This window comes from Hirundo rustica, chromosome 6, assembly GCF_015227805.2.
Source record: "Hirundo rustica isolate bHirRus1 chromosome 6, bHirRus1.pri.v3, whole genome shotgun sequence".
In the NCBI taxonomy this organism is placed as follows: domain Eukaryota; kingdom Metazoa; phylum Chordata; class Aves; order Passeriformes; family Hirundinidae; genus Hirundo; species Hirundo rustica.
Genome location: NC_053455.1, coordinates 31,066,167 through 31,085,029, shown reverse-complemented (window position 1 = coordinate 31,085,029; position 18,863 = coordinate 31,066,167). Strand labels below are relative to the sequence as shown.

Sequence of the window (18,863 nt, the reverse complement as noted above, 5' to 3'; positions counted from 1 at the left end):
GGACAAAGGCAGGCGTGAGACTGAGGGCTAGAGTGCAGCTTGGTGGTTTTCCTGCTTGGTATTTCTTCAGCAACAGGGAAACGTAATACGAATCTGGAAGGGACTACTAGGAAGGAGAGAAAAACAACTAATGCTTGGATAGGGTCTGCATTCTGTACTGGCAGTGTGCTCTGTAGAGATCCTCCCTCAGTGTCCAGCATCGATTCCCTTCTGAAACGCCCTACTTCTCTCAAGTTGTTAATCGGCAATACTGCTTACTACACTGATTCTTCTGCCCAATAAGAACATCTTAGTACAGATGTAGATGAAGGCTTGACTGTGTTGGCTTATCACCTGGGCTGCCTTTGCTGCTCAGCGTGCTGCAGGGCAGGGGGCATGCCAGGGGTGTTTCAGTGACTCAGGTGTGGAGGGATCTAGTTGAGGCAGAAGGCATCTTCTTCGGGCCATTTCTCAGATTTTTGAGAAAAGGAGACATATCGTAGCAGACCTATTCAGAGTTGCCGGGTTTGCTCAGCCTGGTGTATTAGGCTTGCAGGCTCTTTGACCTTTTGGCCTGAGAAGTTTTAATTCATGCCCTGGACCAGGCTTACCAGCACGGTGCAGCCCGAAGGTGAATATATTCTGCATATAACCAGAATATATATATATATATATATGTATATATATATATAATTTTATTTTATTTTTTTTCTGAATATAACCTGTAGGTGAGGATATTCAGCTGCTAGAGAGGACTCGGGTTCCTTGCTCTAACGTCCTGCCGCATCTGGGATTTTCATGGAGTGTACTCCCGTACCTCCAGGAGATTTGTTTAGGCTAAATCACTCATCGTGTGAGAGCTGATGATGTGGCAGCCTGCTGATGAAACGGTGTAATTAAAAATGCAACAGATGTAGCGGAGTCTAAAAGCGTGCCAAAGGGTCTTCTGCTGGGGTGGAATTACGGAGTGCGAACGTTCAAGCTGGTACTTTGACAGCTCCTCCCAGAGCTTCAGCGCAGATTGTTCAGTCTCTCGATTTTATCTCTCTTAAACGGTTCTTTAACTGGAGGCTGCCCGTTATAACGCTGTTTACAAGGACTATGATGTAAAAGTCCCTCTAATTACCCAAGATGAAGTGTCTCCTCCGCTTTCTTTCTGAGGAGATGAAAGCGATGTTCAAAGAGACCCACTTGGTACCGGAGCGCTTTTCAAGGCAATCAACTTTTCCAAGCTCTTCTCCCCCCAAGCAATCTAAATGCTAAATAGATCTTTAAAATAATTACCATATCGAAGACGAGGAGCCATTTCCCCCTGCAAACACCTGATGCTCATTAGCAACATTTAACGTGTCACACATCACCTCTGTTTACTCTAAACTTTCGTGGCAGGAGTTTGTCAGGTATCTGCAAGTACTGAGTTTATGCTGAAGAGTCTGAGAAAGCCTCTAGAGCACGAATCCTCTTGTCCTGGGAGGGAACAGGTCTGTATATCTTCAAAACTCTTCCATTTCTCCCTTCCCAGTTTCATTTTGATCTTATTAAAAATAAATAGTGCCAGTGGCCTACAGCAGCCTGGCAGCGGTGTAAAGCTGGTACCCAAATCAGAGGCGAGCTTAGCCTGGAGCAGCAGAAAAGCTGGCTTGTAGCTGTCTTTGCAGCTTTTCTTTCCCAGGTTAGAGCAGGATACAGCTGGGTCGCTGGTGGGTCCTTGCAGCATCCAAGAGCCCTTGGCAGGGGCAGCACCAGGGCCATGGGTAGCACACGCTGGTCTATGTATCCCACAGGGCCTGTGCAGCGGCTTTCCCGCCGCGAGCAGAGCCGTGCTGGGGAGATCCATAGGAGGCGGCTGCTCGCTGTACCTCACGGGCCGTCGGGAATCACTCCCACCCTTGTACCAGTGCCATGTATCGCAGCGGGAACACGCTCTTTGGGAAACTGGGGTTTCTCAAGGTGGAGCTGTTCTTAGCTCTGCCTGCTAAGGCTGTTCTTCTTTGGACTTCATGTGATAATAAAGCTTGGTTTGAACAAAGGGTGTAGGATTCTAACCTAGTGGTTGAAGAGCTTTCAGTCTCTGGGGCAAGGCCCGGAGCCCAAGATTACTTCAGGAATTACTTTGCATTTTTATTCAGCAACTATTTAATTTCAAGCTCATAAACAGCCTTTGGAACAGTGCCTGGAATGAAAGACCTTCCTGTAAATACCCCAGCTGCTACTAGAAAACTATAATTACTTTCCTCTGGTGCAGGTCATCCCCAGATACTCCACACCAACGATTTCTCATCATAAGACATTCAATATTTTGTCCTTTAATCCCTCTTGTCAGCCCCAGACAAACTTATACAGCTTGGTGAAACAGAGAAAGCTTTGACTCTTGGCTATTTATTTGCAGTGGCTGTGTTTGGAGGAGGCTTATCAAATCAAGCAAACTTTGTTTATGAGTTCCCTTAGCACTTACTCATGCAGGTGGTCTGAACACAGCTGAGATTAGAGTGCTTCTGTGTGGGTGCTGAAGCAAATCCTGGAATTGTGAAGGCCAAAATGTGCATATCTGACATGTATCCAGCTTTGGACAACAACTGAACAGAGACTTTTATAATTCCAAAAATCCAATGATCCAAACGATTCTAATCCCACCTACAGCCTTTGTATACAGGCTTCTGGACACTTTACATCATCGGGGGTGCAGCCTGGAAAAGTGTCTGAAATCATCTCACTTTGAGTGGTGTTTTGGCTAGGATGCCACAAATCCCCTTTACTGCACACTTCTTAAACTTCTTATTCAAATGTCTCATTTGAATAATGTGTGCTTCATTTCCACAGAGGTTCTTACCCTGTAATATACTGCAAACAAAGCTGAAGGTCTTGAGTGAGGGGAGTTCACAGGACCTTTTCATGGGTGTGCTTTGCATGGTAATGCTGTCAGCTGTGACCTCTGTTAACTCAGAGCCTCCAGACACCATGTTCATTAGTAAGAAGGATGATAAAAATCTCAGAGGGGTTTTTTTTGGTGTTGCTCAGAGGAAAAGGAGGCACTGCTGTACAAATTCCCTCAAATTAGTAATAAAACCTGACCAGAGGATGGGGAGCATGTGTGAGAATGGTTATCTGGAGGCTCTCCCTCATACCCCAGGGTTCCGACCAGCTGATCTGTTCAATCACATCTTAATCTGACCATAATCCTAGCACGTGAGTGAAAGGGAACTAGCAGGAAAGGGCCGGTGCCTGCTGCAGTGATGAGTGACCAGGCAGATCCTGAAAGCTGTAAAAGGTTTTAAGGAGATCAATATTCCCTGTGCACTCATTTCTAATTGGGCTTTATTGCAGATCTCTGATTCATGTAGTTCATTAAATGGACTCAGATGGAGTTTCTATAACTGAGTTTATACTCCTAGGGCGTAGGATCAAAATAGCAGCAGCAAGCAATTGCCAAGGCCCCTAGAACTTATCTGGAGAAGTAATTGCAGGAGTGCTGAAGCATTAGACTTCAAAGAAATGCGGATGTGGCTAATTCTGTATTATTAATTACATTTAAGTTTACAAAAAAAATGCTATCTGCCATGTTAAGGGTCACTTTAAAAACCACCCAGTGCCATGAAGTACAAATTTCAACTAATATATTGCACCACTTGCATTCTGGAGCAAATGTTTTCTGAGTTTTCATGAAGCCCATGAGTAAACAGCTCCTGAACAGTAACTGTATCAGCTAATTACTTCATCACCAGTTCTCATTCTCAGGACACCATGCCCAAAGCATCAAACTTGTGGAAACAACAAGGAAAATATGTGGAAAGTACATGGAATAAAACACTACCTTTTGACCTTAGGTCTGCATAAACCCTTTCATATTCCCTGAAAAATATATGTGTGAGATGTTTGCCAAGTAAGCAAAAAAAAAAAAAAAATCCAACAAAACTCCCCAACAGTAGAGTTCCTCTGCATATCTGATCAGATACAAGCACCACAAAGCCCATTAACCTGTTCCTGTCAATGACCTACACCAAGTATCTAGGGGTAAAAGTAAGAACAGGGCAATTGCATGGTAGTCCCTCTCCCAAAACACTCCCAGGGCCATCAGTTAATTCTGATGCACTGACACCCTGAGCCAGGGCTGTTATCCTTGCATTTACCAGCCATCATGGATTTCTCTTGATACATAGGTTTATCTAAGTAAATAGGAAGAGGGTGTGTTTCCATTCTCTGAGGATCATCTGCATTGACTAATTAGCAGTATTAATTGCTAGTTAGGGTGAGTATCAGATTTTTGACAAAGGTAGAGTAGGAGATTATCAGTTAGGTGGATGCATGTGTGAGGAGGGAAAAGAAGGAAGCGCACCAAAGTGCTCATTATTAAGCTGCTCAGCTGGTACTGGGTTGGGACCTGCGTTTTACTCTTACGTTCCTCCAGGAGCCATAGGAGAATCTGGGCAAGACACACAGGTAATTTTTTCCAATCTGAATTATGTGTCAAGTACATTGAGGCTGGACCTCTGTTTTCCCTGCAAGTAGGTTGGAGTGATGTCTAACTGCTAAAGACAGTATGCCTGGAGGTAGTCATGAATTTTCCATGGAGATAGTTTAAACAGAGGAGTCAGATTTATGGAGCTTAAAATGTGTTATTTGAGGTGTCTTTGGGGGCAGGTGGAGGCTGATGAAAATTCTGCTGGTTGCTATTCCCTCCTAAGAGGCATGTGGGGCTCTAAGTAAGCTGCTGAGGTGTCCTGTACTCAAGAAGGGGGTCTGAGGAGTGAGAGACAGTGAAGCCAGCACACTGAGCAGAGAGCTGCCTAGGTTATGCAACATGCTATCACAATGTTTAGTCCATTAATTACAAGATGGAGGGAAGTGCGTGTTTTTCCTTGGACTTTTCAGAAGGGAAATACCTCCTGGAGCTATGGCTGACCTGATTTGGGTGCCTTTCTGCCAAAAAACAGAGCAACACAGTTAAATGTAGCTCCTACTCCGCTTATTCTCTGCTTATTTCAGACAAGCTTTGAGTTCTCTGGAATATCTGAGGTGAGTGTCCTCATTAAGATCAAATACTTGGTTATTCTCATGTGTTTCTTTCTTAAGCTTTCTAGTTGAAGTTATTTAATTTTGTATAAATAATGAGTGTTTTTACTTGGCTGTGATAGAGGCAAGGAATAGAGGTACTGAGTGGTCACCAAATAATTATGTTTTAAACACAAAAACAAAAAATGCAATTTTACAGGGCATTGAATGATTAATTCCTGGTTAAGACTAAAGCAGTATCATTACCACAGTATGAAAGACTGGTAATCTTCATTTAGAGCTGCTGGTGCCATGATTATTTCATTGAACTGGGTTCAAATACAGAGAGGAAAACCTGCAGAAAACTACTAGCATTAGCAGGAGCCAAACATAAGTTAAGTAGAAACTGAAATTAAACTCACTTGGCCCAGAATTTAGATGGATACTAATGAGCTGAGAAGTGTGTTCAAGAAGACCATTGCAAGCCAGGCAAGGAAAGCAGCACTGTTTTGGCACTAGCTGAATTTCTAGAGACCATGAGGATGGAGAAGAAACAATTCTGTATTTGAGGAATGCACTTTGAAGATTTGAACACTGACTCTGCTTGTTATGTTCTGGTTAGTGCTTCTACTGCGTACCAGTGGAATCAATGTACAAGCCAAGAATTCCCTCAGAGACCAGGTTAATGTATTGAGAGATGAAGAAAATCCCTCTTGCCCCTCATTTCTTTCTTGAATCTGAAAACAGACATAGTTAAAAAAGAAATGTGAAAAAAGGTTTATGTTTAGTTCTGGCAGTACTGACTTTCCACTTTCCCTTGCTAGTACATTACTTGATACTGCATGAAGATGCCTTTGCCTCCAGTCAGATCAGCAGGGGGCTGGTGTGGAAGCACAGGTGCAATTCTCTCTTTTCCATTGCCACGTATGGCCTGCTTCTTACCTTCCCCTGGCATTTTGCAATGTCTCTGGGTTTTCCTAATACTACACCACAGATTTCTGAGGCCTTTTATAGTTATTTTTTCTTCTTTTACTTGAGGGCTGGAAAGGTGTGGGGGGTATGGAGGGTTGTGTGTGGGTGGCAAGTCTGATGACCTCTAGGGACTTAACCTCTGTGACAAGGCATTATTCTGTGTCCCATGCGAACCTTCATTCATATGAAGAGAATATGAGAACAAAATCAAATGTTCATATGAGAACAAAATCAAATTTGACTGTTCTGCACCCTGTCTTTACCACTGGGGAGCAGTTGCACTTTCTGTAGCAACTGCGGTGAATGCTACTCTTGTGTCACCCAAATCCACTAGGAATATACGATGGCCTACCAATTCCAGCAAGGTCCTCAGTGGCCTGGGGAATACTGAGTTCTAGCAGCTCTATGAAACTGGTCAGAGTATGGACTCAGATTTCCCATTTTTCATGATGTGGGATTTTCTAGTTGTGACTCCAACAGAATGAGGGATAATTTAGATTGGAAGAGAGGTCCAGAAGTTGTCTAGTCAAACGCTGCTCAGATTTGGCCTAAGGGGTCTAACCAGATCAGTGCTGTGTCCAATCAGGTCTTGAACATCTCCAAGGATGGCTATTCCCCACCTCTCAGGGCAGCAGGTTTGTGTTTGTATGTGTAACCCAGTGCCCATGGTAACCAAGAAGATAATTTAAATTTGGGAGCCTGTTTCCTGCACAGCTAATGAAGTGATGCAATGAAATACACTAGATAGAAGCACCAGTGTGTTACAGATCTGGGCAATACAAGTGTTGGATCAAGCCAGTGGTAGAGCCCCGACACAACAGCCTCCAAGTACACTGCCAAATTTTACACTTCTGCTGGTCTTGTTGGACTTACCTGGCACAAGCATAAGGCAGGTAGCAGCTAGAGTTCCAGAAGATGTGTGTGTCTCTGATACACGTAACAGTCTTGGTTGGGGACTGTGGAGACACTGCAGGGGGTGCAGCAGCAGCAGACTTTTTTTTTTAACAGGTGTGTGCAACATTGGTAACAAAACCCTTGCTAATGCTCACCACTGAGCAGGCATCTGCAGCGTGCAAGTTTTACTTGCTTGTCACTGCTAACTCCACACAAAGAGCCTGAATAAACCCTATGAATTGGAGCTATGCGCAAACATCATCCAGATAAAATGTTCCTACAGGCATAGTTCAGATTACAGTAATGAAGAAACTAATTCTTACAATCCAATGTTTTCCTATGACAAATCAAGACAGGCTTTACTCTAATCCTTTTCAGACATAGTGAGGAAGAAGCATATATTAGTTGGTGATAATAGAGAGCTGCCTTGTACTATACAAAGCTGAGCATCTCCATTCAGTGAGCTTCAGTGGCAGATTAATTCCCCTGCTGTTTCTGTGAATGGTACCTTGTATTTGAGTAACGTTATAGCAGACAATACACTCAATGTAGAAAACCTGAGGGAATTGACTAGTGTGAGAAGCACAATATTTTCTGCTTTAACAGACGCACTCTTTCGGATTATCTATACCTAGTACAAATTATTTATCCTTTTACCCTGAAGTCTACGCTTTTAGACTTCAAAGGCCAGTGGGTACGTAATGCTCACTGAGGCTGAGAATCTTTAGCTTTACCCACAGCCCATCTCTGACTGGATAATCAATAACTTAAACTCCCTGCCCCCCTCAACCTATGATAATGGTAAAACAACTTGTTTCAATGCTCACCAGGGTCTAGAAAACACCAATTTCATAGCAATTGAAAAAACAGGTGGTTTAAAATATTTTGCACTTGTAACTCAGCTACCCTTGATTTTTCTGTTTATTACATTTTTTGATGGATTGAGTTTTCAGTGCAGCTGAGTTTCAGTACAATCAGACCCTTACTCAGTGACAACTGCAAATGTACATAATTGTTTATCTACTCTTAAGTCAAGCAGCTGGACCTTTCCGCTCTTCCCTCTGAGAGTAAATCATTCTAAGAAGCATCCTTGCTTTCAGTGTATCATGAACCAGCACAAATTGCTTGGCATATGGTAATGAGAACCCAACCAGCAACTTTGCAACTTACCCTTTTCTAATGCAAGTGAAAAAATCTGGTAGTTCTTTCAACCTTAAAATACTGTGGGTATCCAAGTCTCATCTTACTCTAAACCTGTTTATTAGTTACTAAGGAAGATAACAACGTGGTCTTGACTACTTTTTTCCTCCACTGAACATTGACAGTGGTGGAAACACAAGAACAAGAAGCACAAGAACAGACTGATCTAGCAGTGATGCTGCTTTCCTGCTGTGCTTATGGTGCGTTGTGATGAATGTCAAGATTTTGGTCTATTTTAAAAGAACATGATGATGGAAGCAATAGTAGGCAAGTACTTTAACTACCTCGCTTATTTCACCCCGAGAGCAGGAATGCAAACTCAGTTTTGCTCTTCACAATTCTCCTTCAGCATACTGAAGGAGGCTACAGAGTGGGATTCCTGTAAGAGTGATTCTGTTATTATTGTGGTGTCAAACACAACACACATTCTAATCTTAGTAGGATTACTCCCTGACCCAGTGCATTACTGACTGGCAGGAGCTTGCAATGGCAGATAAATGGGTGCTTTATATATGCACCCATTTCTACATGCTTGTCCTTGTTCTCAAAATATCAGGTTTTATTTTTTTAAACAACCAGCTGCTCTGCTTGTGGGTGCTGACTAGCAGTCCTGTTCTCCCCTTCCCCACAACACTCTATATTCCTTTTGTACATAGTGTGAAGTAGCATTATGCCTTTCAAGAGCAGGGAACTGCTACTTCTGCTCAGCCACCTCGCATAACTTCACCCTACTATTTGCTTAGTGAATAGCCCTGCCAAGAAATGAGTTGTGCCAGTCTGGTTGTGTCTCAACTTGAAGTCCATGGCAGGACCAGTCCAGAAACTGCGGGAGGACTTCCTGACTCTGTGATTAGCTAAGAAGTAGCATGGTTCATGGCTCCACAAGGCAAGCAGAAGTCAGGCAAGCACCTCAATTCCTCCACAATCCTGGCAAATAGCTCATACAGCTCCTTGGTCTGAGGCTAGGCTTCCTTAATGGACCTGCTTTTAAAAAAATTAAGTATTTCCACACACTTTGAAATACTAGGTCTCTGGATTCCATTCTTAATCCGTTTTAAAATATTGTATGCTCTCCTGCAGAAGCAGCCAATGTAATTTCCTTTGTCACTTATTCCTACACTGTAGCAGGCATGACCAGCACAATTGCTTGTATCTATCCTTATGTAAGAAGCACCAATTTGCTGCAGGCAAAGCATGCATGGGATGACAGATTCTTTTTTGACACACTTTCTGTAATCATGCCATTTTTTATGGCTTTACATGCAAAATGCTGCTACTGAATCTCACTCGCTGAACTTGGGCAATTATCAGTATCTTGCTATCAAAGTGCTGATGCCTCTGAGGACAAGTGCAACTGCAGAAGGTACTACATGCCCTGCTGTCATCCATTACTCACTAGGAGCACAGCAGCAAATTGAAATCACTTTTCACAGTCTGTTAGAACAGCCTACATTACTAGAGTGCCCAGTCTACTGGCATGTAGTAGGTTTCCAAGTGCTCATAACCCTCTTCACTAAATTTCTGGAGGCACCATGTGGCTAGTGAGAGACAGCTTTCCAGATTCTTCTTTCTAGCTCCTTGCACCTAATAGATACTGTAGCATTCTTTCTTCATTTCAGTGTATTTGGTCAGTTGCTCAGCTAAGCAACAAATCTATTGTTTCATAAATAGTTAATCAAGTAAAATGCACTGAAGGACTGTGGAAAAGAGCAGCTCAAGAACTATGCACTAGAGTTTCAAGTAATAGCTTATTTCAGAAAAAGAAAAAAAACTTGTAGCGGGGTGAACAGGGGGAAGAGATATGATGCCCAAGTCCCTTCTCCTAAAGTGGCCGACAAACCACACTTTTCTGTCTGCAGAAGGCCAAATCTGGCTCCAGAGTAATGAAAGGAACACTTACTCGCATTTTTCAATTCTGTGAAAACTTCAGTTAGTGAAATGACCATGGCAGTTTGTATGTTAAAAGAGTGAACTAACCTTTAAGTTAAAGCTTGCAAATCTACTTTCCAAAACACTAAAAAACTTACTTTCACAAAGCTCCTTTCAAAAAGCAGAAAGGTTCATTACCATCTCCTTTAAAGTGCCTTCTTCCTATTTTCTGTTCTAATGTAAGAAATTGATATTTTATACCTGTTTACTGGTCTGAGTTTGCACAGTCATTATAGTACAACCAAAATCAAGGAAGAGGATGATTTTTTTTTTTAAATCAGACCAAACACAAGGCACCTTTGAAGGAAGAGCTGTGCTGTGTTCCAGTGCCTGATTACTAGAGAGTCATGCTTTTCACAGTAAGGAAAGAGACCACATTACTGGTTTTCTTTAAATTGAAAGCCAGTCCACAGAACTAGGTAAATGTTTATTTGGCTTCATTTAAAGACTGCAAAATTGCATCCATGAGAATACTGGAATTTTTACCAAAAAAAAAAATTAAGTTAACCTCAAACATGTTAGAAGAAAACATGTTATTTTAGTACGTGCTATTCAGGAGGATAAACTATAAAAACTGTTTAAATAACATTGCTTGTGTTAAATCTGAATGTTGTTAGAGGGGCAATAGTGAATTTTTTAAGTATTACTGTGTCAAGATGGATATAAGACTTACATGCCAAAGTATTTTCAGATTTAATAATCTTAAGTATACCAATATATTTCTGACATACTATGTTTTGGAAATCGCTATTCATTATAAAGGAAGCATGTTTTGATGTTAGCAGATTGAATTTATTCCTGGTCACTATAAATTCTAGAGCTAGTAGGTCTAATCTCCAACCTGTATTTGTGCTGAGAAGTTTAACACCCTCACTTGGTTTCTTTCTAAGAATCTATATCCCTTCAGTAACTTGATTCCCAGTCTTCAGCAGCTATTACTTATCACTTAAGTAAAGCTACTTTCATTAAAGCTTTACTATAGACAGTCACTTTACCTCAGATTCTTTTCAGCCAGGGCATTTCCTGTGATGTCCATCAGAAACTACTGACATGTAATTAGGAAGTTAAGTGCATTGGAGAGAATTGCATTCCTCTGTCAATCCCAGAACTGCTCTTGGTTGAGTGGTATTTGTACAGTCTGGTCCTATAGCAGGCAAACTCTAAAGGTACAGAGTACCAAATCAGGCTTTCTTTCCTACCTGCTCTATTTTTTGGTCTGATGTGTCCTCCCATCACAGCGAAAATGCAAAAACATCAGCATTCAAGATAGATGGGGGCAGATATAATTTATAGCATGGGCCAACAGTGGTGAAGTCTTTTTCTTCTGTGAAGAGAATATGAAGTTTGTTCCCATGAAAATCTGCCCCAATCTGCTTTGCCTATTTTTTTCTTGGGGGAAAGTTGTAAGCAGACTAATTCAAGAGGCCTGTGATGTGATCCATTCAGCTTGCTCTTATCCATCACCAATCCCAGAGCAGACACACCTATATACAAGTGCCTCGTAGAGAGATCAGCTGTGCATTGCAAGAGGGTTGCTGCGTTTCCCAAAGATGCCTGGGGAAAACAGTACCAAGACTATGCCAGAATTTGCACTGTTCTGTAATACAGGAAACAACTGTTCCTTCAATCCACATGACCTTTCAATCCCTAGCCCATGGATAATAGGGAAAAAAGATCTGTGTCTTTTGGCAGGAACCACAAAATTGAGCACTCAAATTTAACTAAAGGGTTGCTCTTTTATTTCCCATTAAAGACATCTCGAGGACACAACTGAATGTTAAGAACCCACAGAGGGGCACATACAGCAAATGGGGTGAAGTACAATGTGAACAGCCCCAGGGGTTCAAATAAGATAGGACCGTAAGCAAACCGGAGGAAAAAAAATCCAAAACTCTGCTGAAGATGTTGTACTTTCCTTTCCATTTACACTAGAAAAAAAAAGTCAAATCCAACAAAATCCTCGTATCTCTAAAAATACAATCAGTCCTGGCTAATGAGTTTATCAAGATGGCAACAGGATGACCATAATACAAAACGCTCACTACTACACTCTGTACACACCTGTTGTCCAAACCCTCCCCAAGCCCACGGAGCAATGGTGCCCTCATTATTTGCTTGCTTGCTGGGCCTGCCTGCGGAGGAGGACGTAGATCTTCTCCTTTATCCAGTCTTTGTTGTACGGTTGGTACGTCTGAGTATCAGCACGGTAACTGCAGAGGAAACAAGAAAACAACGTCAGTCTGCTCGGCAGTACGTTTACCAGAAGAACTTCACCAACAATTAATTGTCCTCGAGTGTATGAGGCAGAAAGTGGTGTACAGAAGGTAGTATCAGAAGTAGGTGGGAATTGCCACTTATCAAATGGATTTTTCCTGTTCTCTTAAAAAACAGTTGTCTATCAGATCAGTCTGAGCCTGAAACAAAACTAGATGTTCCAAGCACTACTGAATGACTGGATCATAGTGTGTTCACATTTTAATTCATGCATTTAATTACTTAAGGGAGACAAGTAAAGAATCTTAGCATTTTAGAGCTCAGCCTGCAGAAGAATAGTTCCACCAGGAAAAAAATCAAATTTGTCTTAATGAGTCAAACACTTCTTAAACTTTAGTTCAAGGATTTAAGTTTTCAAATTTAAGTTTTCAAGTGTTCAACTTCTGTGTGGATTTTTTTTTTTTTTTTTTTTAAACATCAAGTGTTTCCAGGAGCAAAGGCTAACTCACAGATGGATGACAAAGGATTACTGCCATTTGGCATTGAGGGCAAGCTTACATCTAACAAAGATACTTCATAAAAAGCAAACTGAAACTAAGAACCCATGGATGCATTTTCTTTGCTACTCAAGGATAGTTTATAAAAGCAGTTCACTAGCAAGGGCCAGAGAATTCAGTTACTCAAGGCATGCTGAATTAAAACAGAATGAGACTGAATAATGGAAGCAATCTTAGTGAAATTGTATGTAGGCTCATGCCCTCCTTTCATCCTCAGTCATTAAACCTGAATATTTTGTTCATGAAGATGTACTTTCAGTGAATGATGTAAGAACTACTAAAGTCCTGGTCAGTCTTTAAATCCTGGTATACTTTTATTTCTGGTCAGTGGTAAGAAGCTGAGTAAAAATCCCAAGTCAACCCATTCCAGAACGATTTATAGTTCTTACCTTAGGAAAAAACCCTAAGCATGCTGTTTCTAAGGAAGTGTTACTATTTAAACCCCAGCATGATTGTATCAAGACCAAACAAAGAGCTTCAGTCTACGTTCATATAGCAGCAGTTCTAGTGCAATGTAAGAAATGCTAGTTTCAGGAAAAGTTACTGATTTCTACCCTCCATCCCCAAATCCTTCCATAATGCTACACAGCAAGAGCAGACATCCAGTACTTCAGGAATTTCCGTGAACACAAGACATGTCTTATTACATCTTGTGCTACGTGTGCCATCTGGTGGAAAACTGTAAGCTAAGTAGAATTTGGCACGACACTGATTTTAGAAGCCTGATTAAGAAAGGCACAAGACTATCGTAGAAACAGTTGTTACCTTCTAAAACAAGTGGCTACTTTCAGTCTATTAGATAAACTTTCATCTTGCTGAATCTTGGTCAAAACTAACTTTTTGCTGCAATGCACTTCTGTAGCCTTCTACCCTACCACAAGTACTGCCCTCAACTGAAAAGAATTCCTCCTGAGGAACTGGATGAACAGCACAAAGGCAAATTTAAACAGATTCTAGTGGTAATAAAAGAGTCAGCCATATTTAATTGTTGGATTTCAGTCAGCTTCAATGAGAAGTAAAATCCAAATGGAACTGTTAGTTTCTAAGCCTTCTTCAGAGGTACCTTGTATCTGTGCAGTTAACTGGACTGGGTAACTTGCTAGGGCAGCTGCAATACTGCTAAAACCACATGAAAAAGCATTATGTTAAACACACATAGAAGAGTTTACAAGGAAAACTTCTGACTTTCCTAAGTCACTGAAATGGCCTTGTACAACTGAACTTACACAAGACAGCTGAGGTCTGCCAAGTCATCAATGAAGTCAAACAATTGGCTGATATCATATGTAATGGATGGACTGTTGGGATTCATTCTCTTCAGATGCTCTTCATACATTTTACAGACTCCTACAGAGAAACAAGATTAACAATGCAATATAAAAAAACTGCATTAGCTGAAACTTTTTCAGCTCTTGATCCACAAATAAAAGTTTAGCGATTACCACCATAAAAACAACCAATTTTTCTAGAGCTGAAATTCTTTTGTTCCTAGCAATTTGCACTGAAATGTAATACCATAAAATCAGGTAAGATATATGGTAAGAAAAGTTTTCTTCATCTAGGGGAAGAAGTTTCAGTTCTGTCAAATATGTAACTTTCCACGCAGTAAGCTCCAATGGACATCTGGAACTCCTAATAATTTTAAGATAGCAACTAGAACATATATTCCTACTGCACAAACACCTGAGAAACAAAAGAACGCGTAAGAATGATCGTCCTTGATCCAAGAGTTAAACAGGATATTGAGGTAAGAGTGACAGCACAAAACTTTTAATTTATTTAAACTAGTCCACTAATAATTCAGATACATTCGAGAAGAATATAATACTAAAAGGAGCACAGAGACTTGACACGCTCTTTGTTATACTTTTGTTTGCCTCACAAAACCTCCTGCAAGATTAATGTTAAGTGAACTACAGCTCTAATATTTCAATTTTCTTCCCATGCTCATTATGTGTATCAAAGTTTTGCAGGATCTTTACTCTGGCACATGTGCCATACGACTGCAAATTAAGTATCAACTGCACACAATCCTTTATTTAATATATTATTTCCAGTAGCAATCTTTGCTTTACAGTGAGAAGAAAAGAATTAAGTGCTGATCCTGCAATGAAATGCATTGAAACAAGTTTGCTGCATGGGTCCAGAAAGAATACGGTCTGCTCTCCCAAACTGGATGTGATTTCATCGCGTTAAATCAAAACCAGACATTTAATAGAAAAAGGAAGTTTTAGAAACAAAAAAATAACTAGTTGTTAGTTTGCTAGAACATTAGTAAGCTAAAAGCATGAGGGTTTCTTTTTTGTGAATTACCTTTGAAAAACATGAAGAGAACTTATTTTCTTATTAAGTTTGTGAATATGTCAAAAATAGGATTTTAACAATAGTTTTTAACTCCCATGTCTGCATCCACCCACCTTCCATGCATTCATTCACTGATTCATAATCAGCATATGTCCTTCCTTCCGGCCTCTTGGTAGGCTGGACAAGTAGAATTGTGTGAGACTGGAAAACAAAACGAACACAAAAATACAGGTCACTTGCACACTTTGACTGACTTTTGTTTGAATTAAGTTATTTATATGAAAGAAGGAGTAAAAAGAAGCATAACAGTAAAATACTAGATTAGCAATAAAGGACACTGACATTTTCCACATAGCATTTACTATTTATATAAGCTGTGTTAAAAAGTTTTGTTTCTAACAAGTCCTATCAATCCTTATGGAACCTTAAAATGTGTAAAATCACCAGTAAAGCAGCTATTGTGTTGAAAAAAACTACCACTGCAATAGTTTCTATTTAGACAGACAAGCAAAGCAATAAAGTCCAATGTGCAAGAGCTGTGGCATTAGTGCATTTGCTTTTTTTATTCCAAATGCAAGCTGTTAGTAAAATTTTCAATGCCCCAGTGAAAGAGCAAGGAGGGGACCCAACTTAACCACATTGTCAGTCTCATCTGAAGGATTTTAACAAATAACTGATTTGTGTTATCCATTTAACTTCAAGGGAACACCAATGATACAATAAATCTGCACTTAGCACTCAAGATTATTTCTAGCAAAACAGATGTACTGGTTTTTCACACTTCAGTGAGTTTACTTAAACAGTAATTATGGCACAGAAAATGGTTCCAAATGTTGGGGTCCATAAGCTTGTTCTTCTGCAGGGAAGGCTTAGATGATTGTACACTCTGTGGCTTCCATCATTTCCATAACATTTTTCACTTGGCTACAGCAAGTAATTTGAGCAAAGAAGCAAGATTTTAAAAGTGTACACAATCTGTGATCTAATTAACAGGCTGCATACCACAGAAAGTTTGCAAGCATGCTGCAAATGGCCGTTTCCAGTGCTACTAATTGGATCCAACATTTTCACTGCTAATATATGAGGTGAGCACACAACACAGAGGCAACTGCAGGGTAAGACATTATTTGGCTTGGATTAATCAGTGGCTGACAGAAAAATCCTGACCCATACTTCGGAAATCAGTGAAGATACCAGTTCAGTGCTTGTGAAAAGCAATGATAGGAAATGGAAATGGCAAATGTTAGGATTTGTAGGGAAGAAAAACTAACAGGACAAATTCTTATCCTATAACTGACAGTGCTCCCATCCTTGGAATACAGTTTTCTGTGCTTTAAATTGTCTCAACACAGCAACAGCAGATTCTGAGAATGGAATTCTCAGAAAACGTTTCAGGAAAATGTTACACAGAGAAAAATAAGAGCAAGACTTTTCCTAATCAGAAATGGAAAAAAGGGGAATTCTGAGCTGCACACTGTAACAACAAAAGCCATACAAAGGAGAGCAGATCATTTAAATCCACTTTCATGTATGCCAGAGGATGATTGATTTGAAGAGAATTCCCCAAGGGGGGCTGGTATCTGGCTGTTCCTAATGCATTGTACTTGAACAGGCATGTCTTAGCAGGGAGTCCAAACGACTGCCAAAGATTATCACAAAACAGTTTTTCCAGCACTATCATTTTAATTAGATGGTCACTGAGGAGTGCTAAATGAATGTATAAATTCTGAAATCATCCAAATAATCAGATTATAGAAAAATCAGTGAGCCAGACATGTGAGCCAGTTCTTTCAGAACTCCGCAGCAGAAATCATTTGGGTTTCTGAATTCAAGCCATTTATCACTTCAGACACTATATAATATGGATTATTAGATACTGGCCCAGAAAAACATTAAAATTAATACCATTGGATCACATGTATTGTAGTATTAATGATTTTCAAACATTTCAAACATTTTGGGAACTTGACATTATTTTACTTTAAAGGAAAAAAAAATTGTTTGATTTGATAGAATCGCTGTCCTGTCCTACCACATAGGTACAAAAAAATTACAAGTTCAGAAGCCTGAGGGAAGCCTCCTCCAACTATTATTACCTGTCCCTTGTGCCTAGGTGACAAAACCAAAACAAGGGAAGATCTATGAACCTTTCTGCATTAGCACCAGGTGACCTGGAGAAGCCCAATACGGACCCTAATTATTTTAATACATATGTTGAATTTCTTTGCATTTTCCTTAAAAGCACAGTTGTACTGGCTGCTTTTGAGTGGGACATGGAATGAGACACCACATGGTTTATATTATACCAATTTCGAACTTCTAGAGAGCACTTTAGAAATTGCTCCTGTTACTAAAGGCAGACCCCTGTAAAACTGGTTAAGGCAGTGCCAAGAGCGAAACCAGCAGGACTTTAAAAGCTATGCAGCATCTGCCCAAAGAAGCTCCCATCAACTGTAGTGTATTTGACAATTAAGCGTTAAAAAAAAAAAACAACAAAAAGCAGCCCCGAAACAATAAAAGTGGAAGATAAACACATACTGCAAGGGTAAGATAGATGCACAGTGATGCAAATACTAACCAGCAGCATACTGCACACAGCTAAGTGCCAGGCAGAAAAAGTGCTCTAAGGACCACCTTTCAATTTGGCCAACAAGGACAGGGCTCATCATGGCCGAAGCCAACTGCATTGGAGCAAGTACCAGGCAGATATGGAACTTCGCTGTAAACCACAAGCAGCTGTCCTCCCACCGCACGGCAACAACTTGCTTCAGCACATTTAAATTCATTAGATGAACGCAACAAACCACGGTGATAGGGAGGCCTTTGAGCTTCGGCGTGCAATTCCCAGAGATCACCAACGCAAGCTCCCGCCTTTCCCTCCTCCGAGCAGAGGGGAGGAGCAGGGAAAGCAGCATGGAAAGCACAAATCAGCCATTTAAGGCCGGCTCGCACGACGGGCGAGACTCGTGGGAAAGCGCTGCGCTTCCAGCAGCGCCCTGAGAAGGGGCCGAAGCGGTCGGGGGAGAAGGGCGGGAGCCTCCAGCGCGCCGCTCCCCGAGCGCCGCCGCCGCCTTTGTGCCCCCGCCCCGTCCTGCTCTGCCCCGCCAAAACGTGCTGCCGCCCGCTCGGGCCCGCAGCACCGGCCGCCGCCTTCCCGCCCGCAGTGACCCGGGGGACAGGGAGAGGAGGGGAAGGGAAGGCCGCCCTGGCGGGCGCGGTGTGCGCGAAGCCCGGCGATCCGATCCCGTCCCGTCCCGTCTCGTTCTCACCATGGCGGCTCCGCTCCTTCAGCACCGCCGGGCAGAAGTGGCGCGCGGCGATCCCCCACAGGCCCCCGCGCCCGCCGGAAGCGCCGCCGCGCCAACGGCCGCCACCATAGAGCCGCTCGCGCCAGAGCGCCGCCCGCGCGCGCGCGCGCACGCGCCCGCAGGGCCGGCGGCCAGGCTGGCGGGGGCGGGGCGCGGCCGCCGCCATCTTTGGTGAGGGACCGCGCGTGGCCCGCCGCCGGCCGAGGCCCCGCCCGCCATGGCGGAGTCGGGCAGCGCGCCGGGCGGGGCGGGGCGGCCGCGGCCCGTCCCGGAAGGGGAAGCGCCGAGGTGCCACTTGGCCGCCGGGGCAGCGGCCGTGGGTGCGAGGTGGGAGCGCCGGTCCTGCAGGGTGCTCTCGGCGCCGTCTGAGGCTGCCCCGCCGTGAGGAGCCGCCTGCGTGCTCGCTCGCTGTCCCCCGGCCCTCCCTCCCGCCTCCCCTGGGAGCAGCGCGGTGCGGGTGAAAGTTCCCCCGCCTCAGGTGAGGGCCGGGCCCGCCCGCCGGTGGCCGAGCCGCCCC

General features: G+C 42.5%; 1 protein-coding gene and 1 long non-coding RNA gene across 3 annotated transcripts; one reads left to right on the top strand and one right to left on the bottom strand.

Annotated features, from left to right (window-relative positions):
- Positions 1 to 4,286: 4,286 nt before the first annotated feature.
- Positions 4,287 to 15,999, top strand: LOC120754396 (uncharacterized). 2 transcript variants are annotated; one of them, XR_009207992.1, is made up of 4 exons: positions 4,293 to 4,416; positions 4,849 to 4,992; positions 14,297 to 14,481; positions 14,812 to 15,999. It is a non-coding gene; the product is annotated as an uncharacterized LOC120754396 (long non-coding RNA). The 2 variants fall into 2 exon arrangements; XR_005701417.1 differs by lacking the exon at positions 4,849 to 4,992 and having other exon boundaries at positions 4,287 to 4,416.
- ERH (ERH mRNA splicing and mitosis factor) lies at positions 11,680 to 18,428 on the bottom strand. Its single transcript, XM_040067896.1, has 4 exons — positions 18,308 to 18,428; positions 15,152 to 15,239; positions 13,961 to 14,081; positions 11,680 to 12,173 (listed from the first exon to the last, which is right to left on the bottom strand). Exons 1-4 carry the CDS (start codon positions 18,308 to 18,310, stop codon positions 12,071 to 12,073), a joined length of 315 nt encoding a protein of 104 aa, XP_039923830.1. The 5' UTR covers positions 18,311 to 18,428; the 3' UTR covers positions 11,680 to 12,070.
- Positions 18,429 to 18,863: the final 435 nt, after the last annotated feature.

Excerpts from the sequence above, each read along its gene's own strand:
- ERH (XM_040067896.1), bottom strand. Across the intron at positions 14,082-15,151 it reads AGTGAATGAATGCATGGAAG|GAGTCTGTAAAATGTATGAA; the intron begins GTGGGTGGATGC and ends GTTTCTCTGTAG. Across the intron at positions 12,174-13,960 it reads GCAGACCTCAGCTGTCTTGT|TTACCGTGCTGATACTCAGA; the intron begins GTAAGTTCAGTT and ends TTTCCTCTGCAG.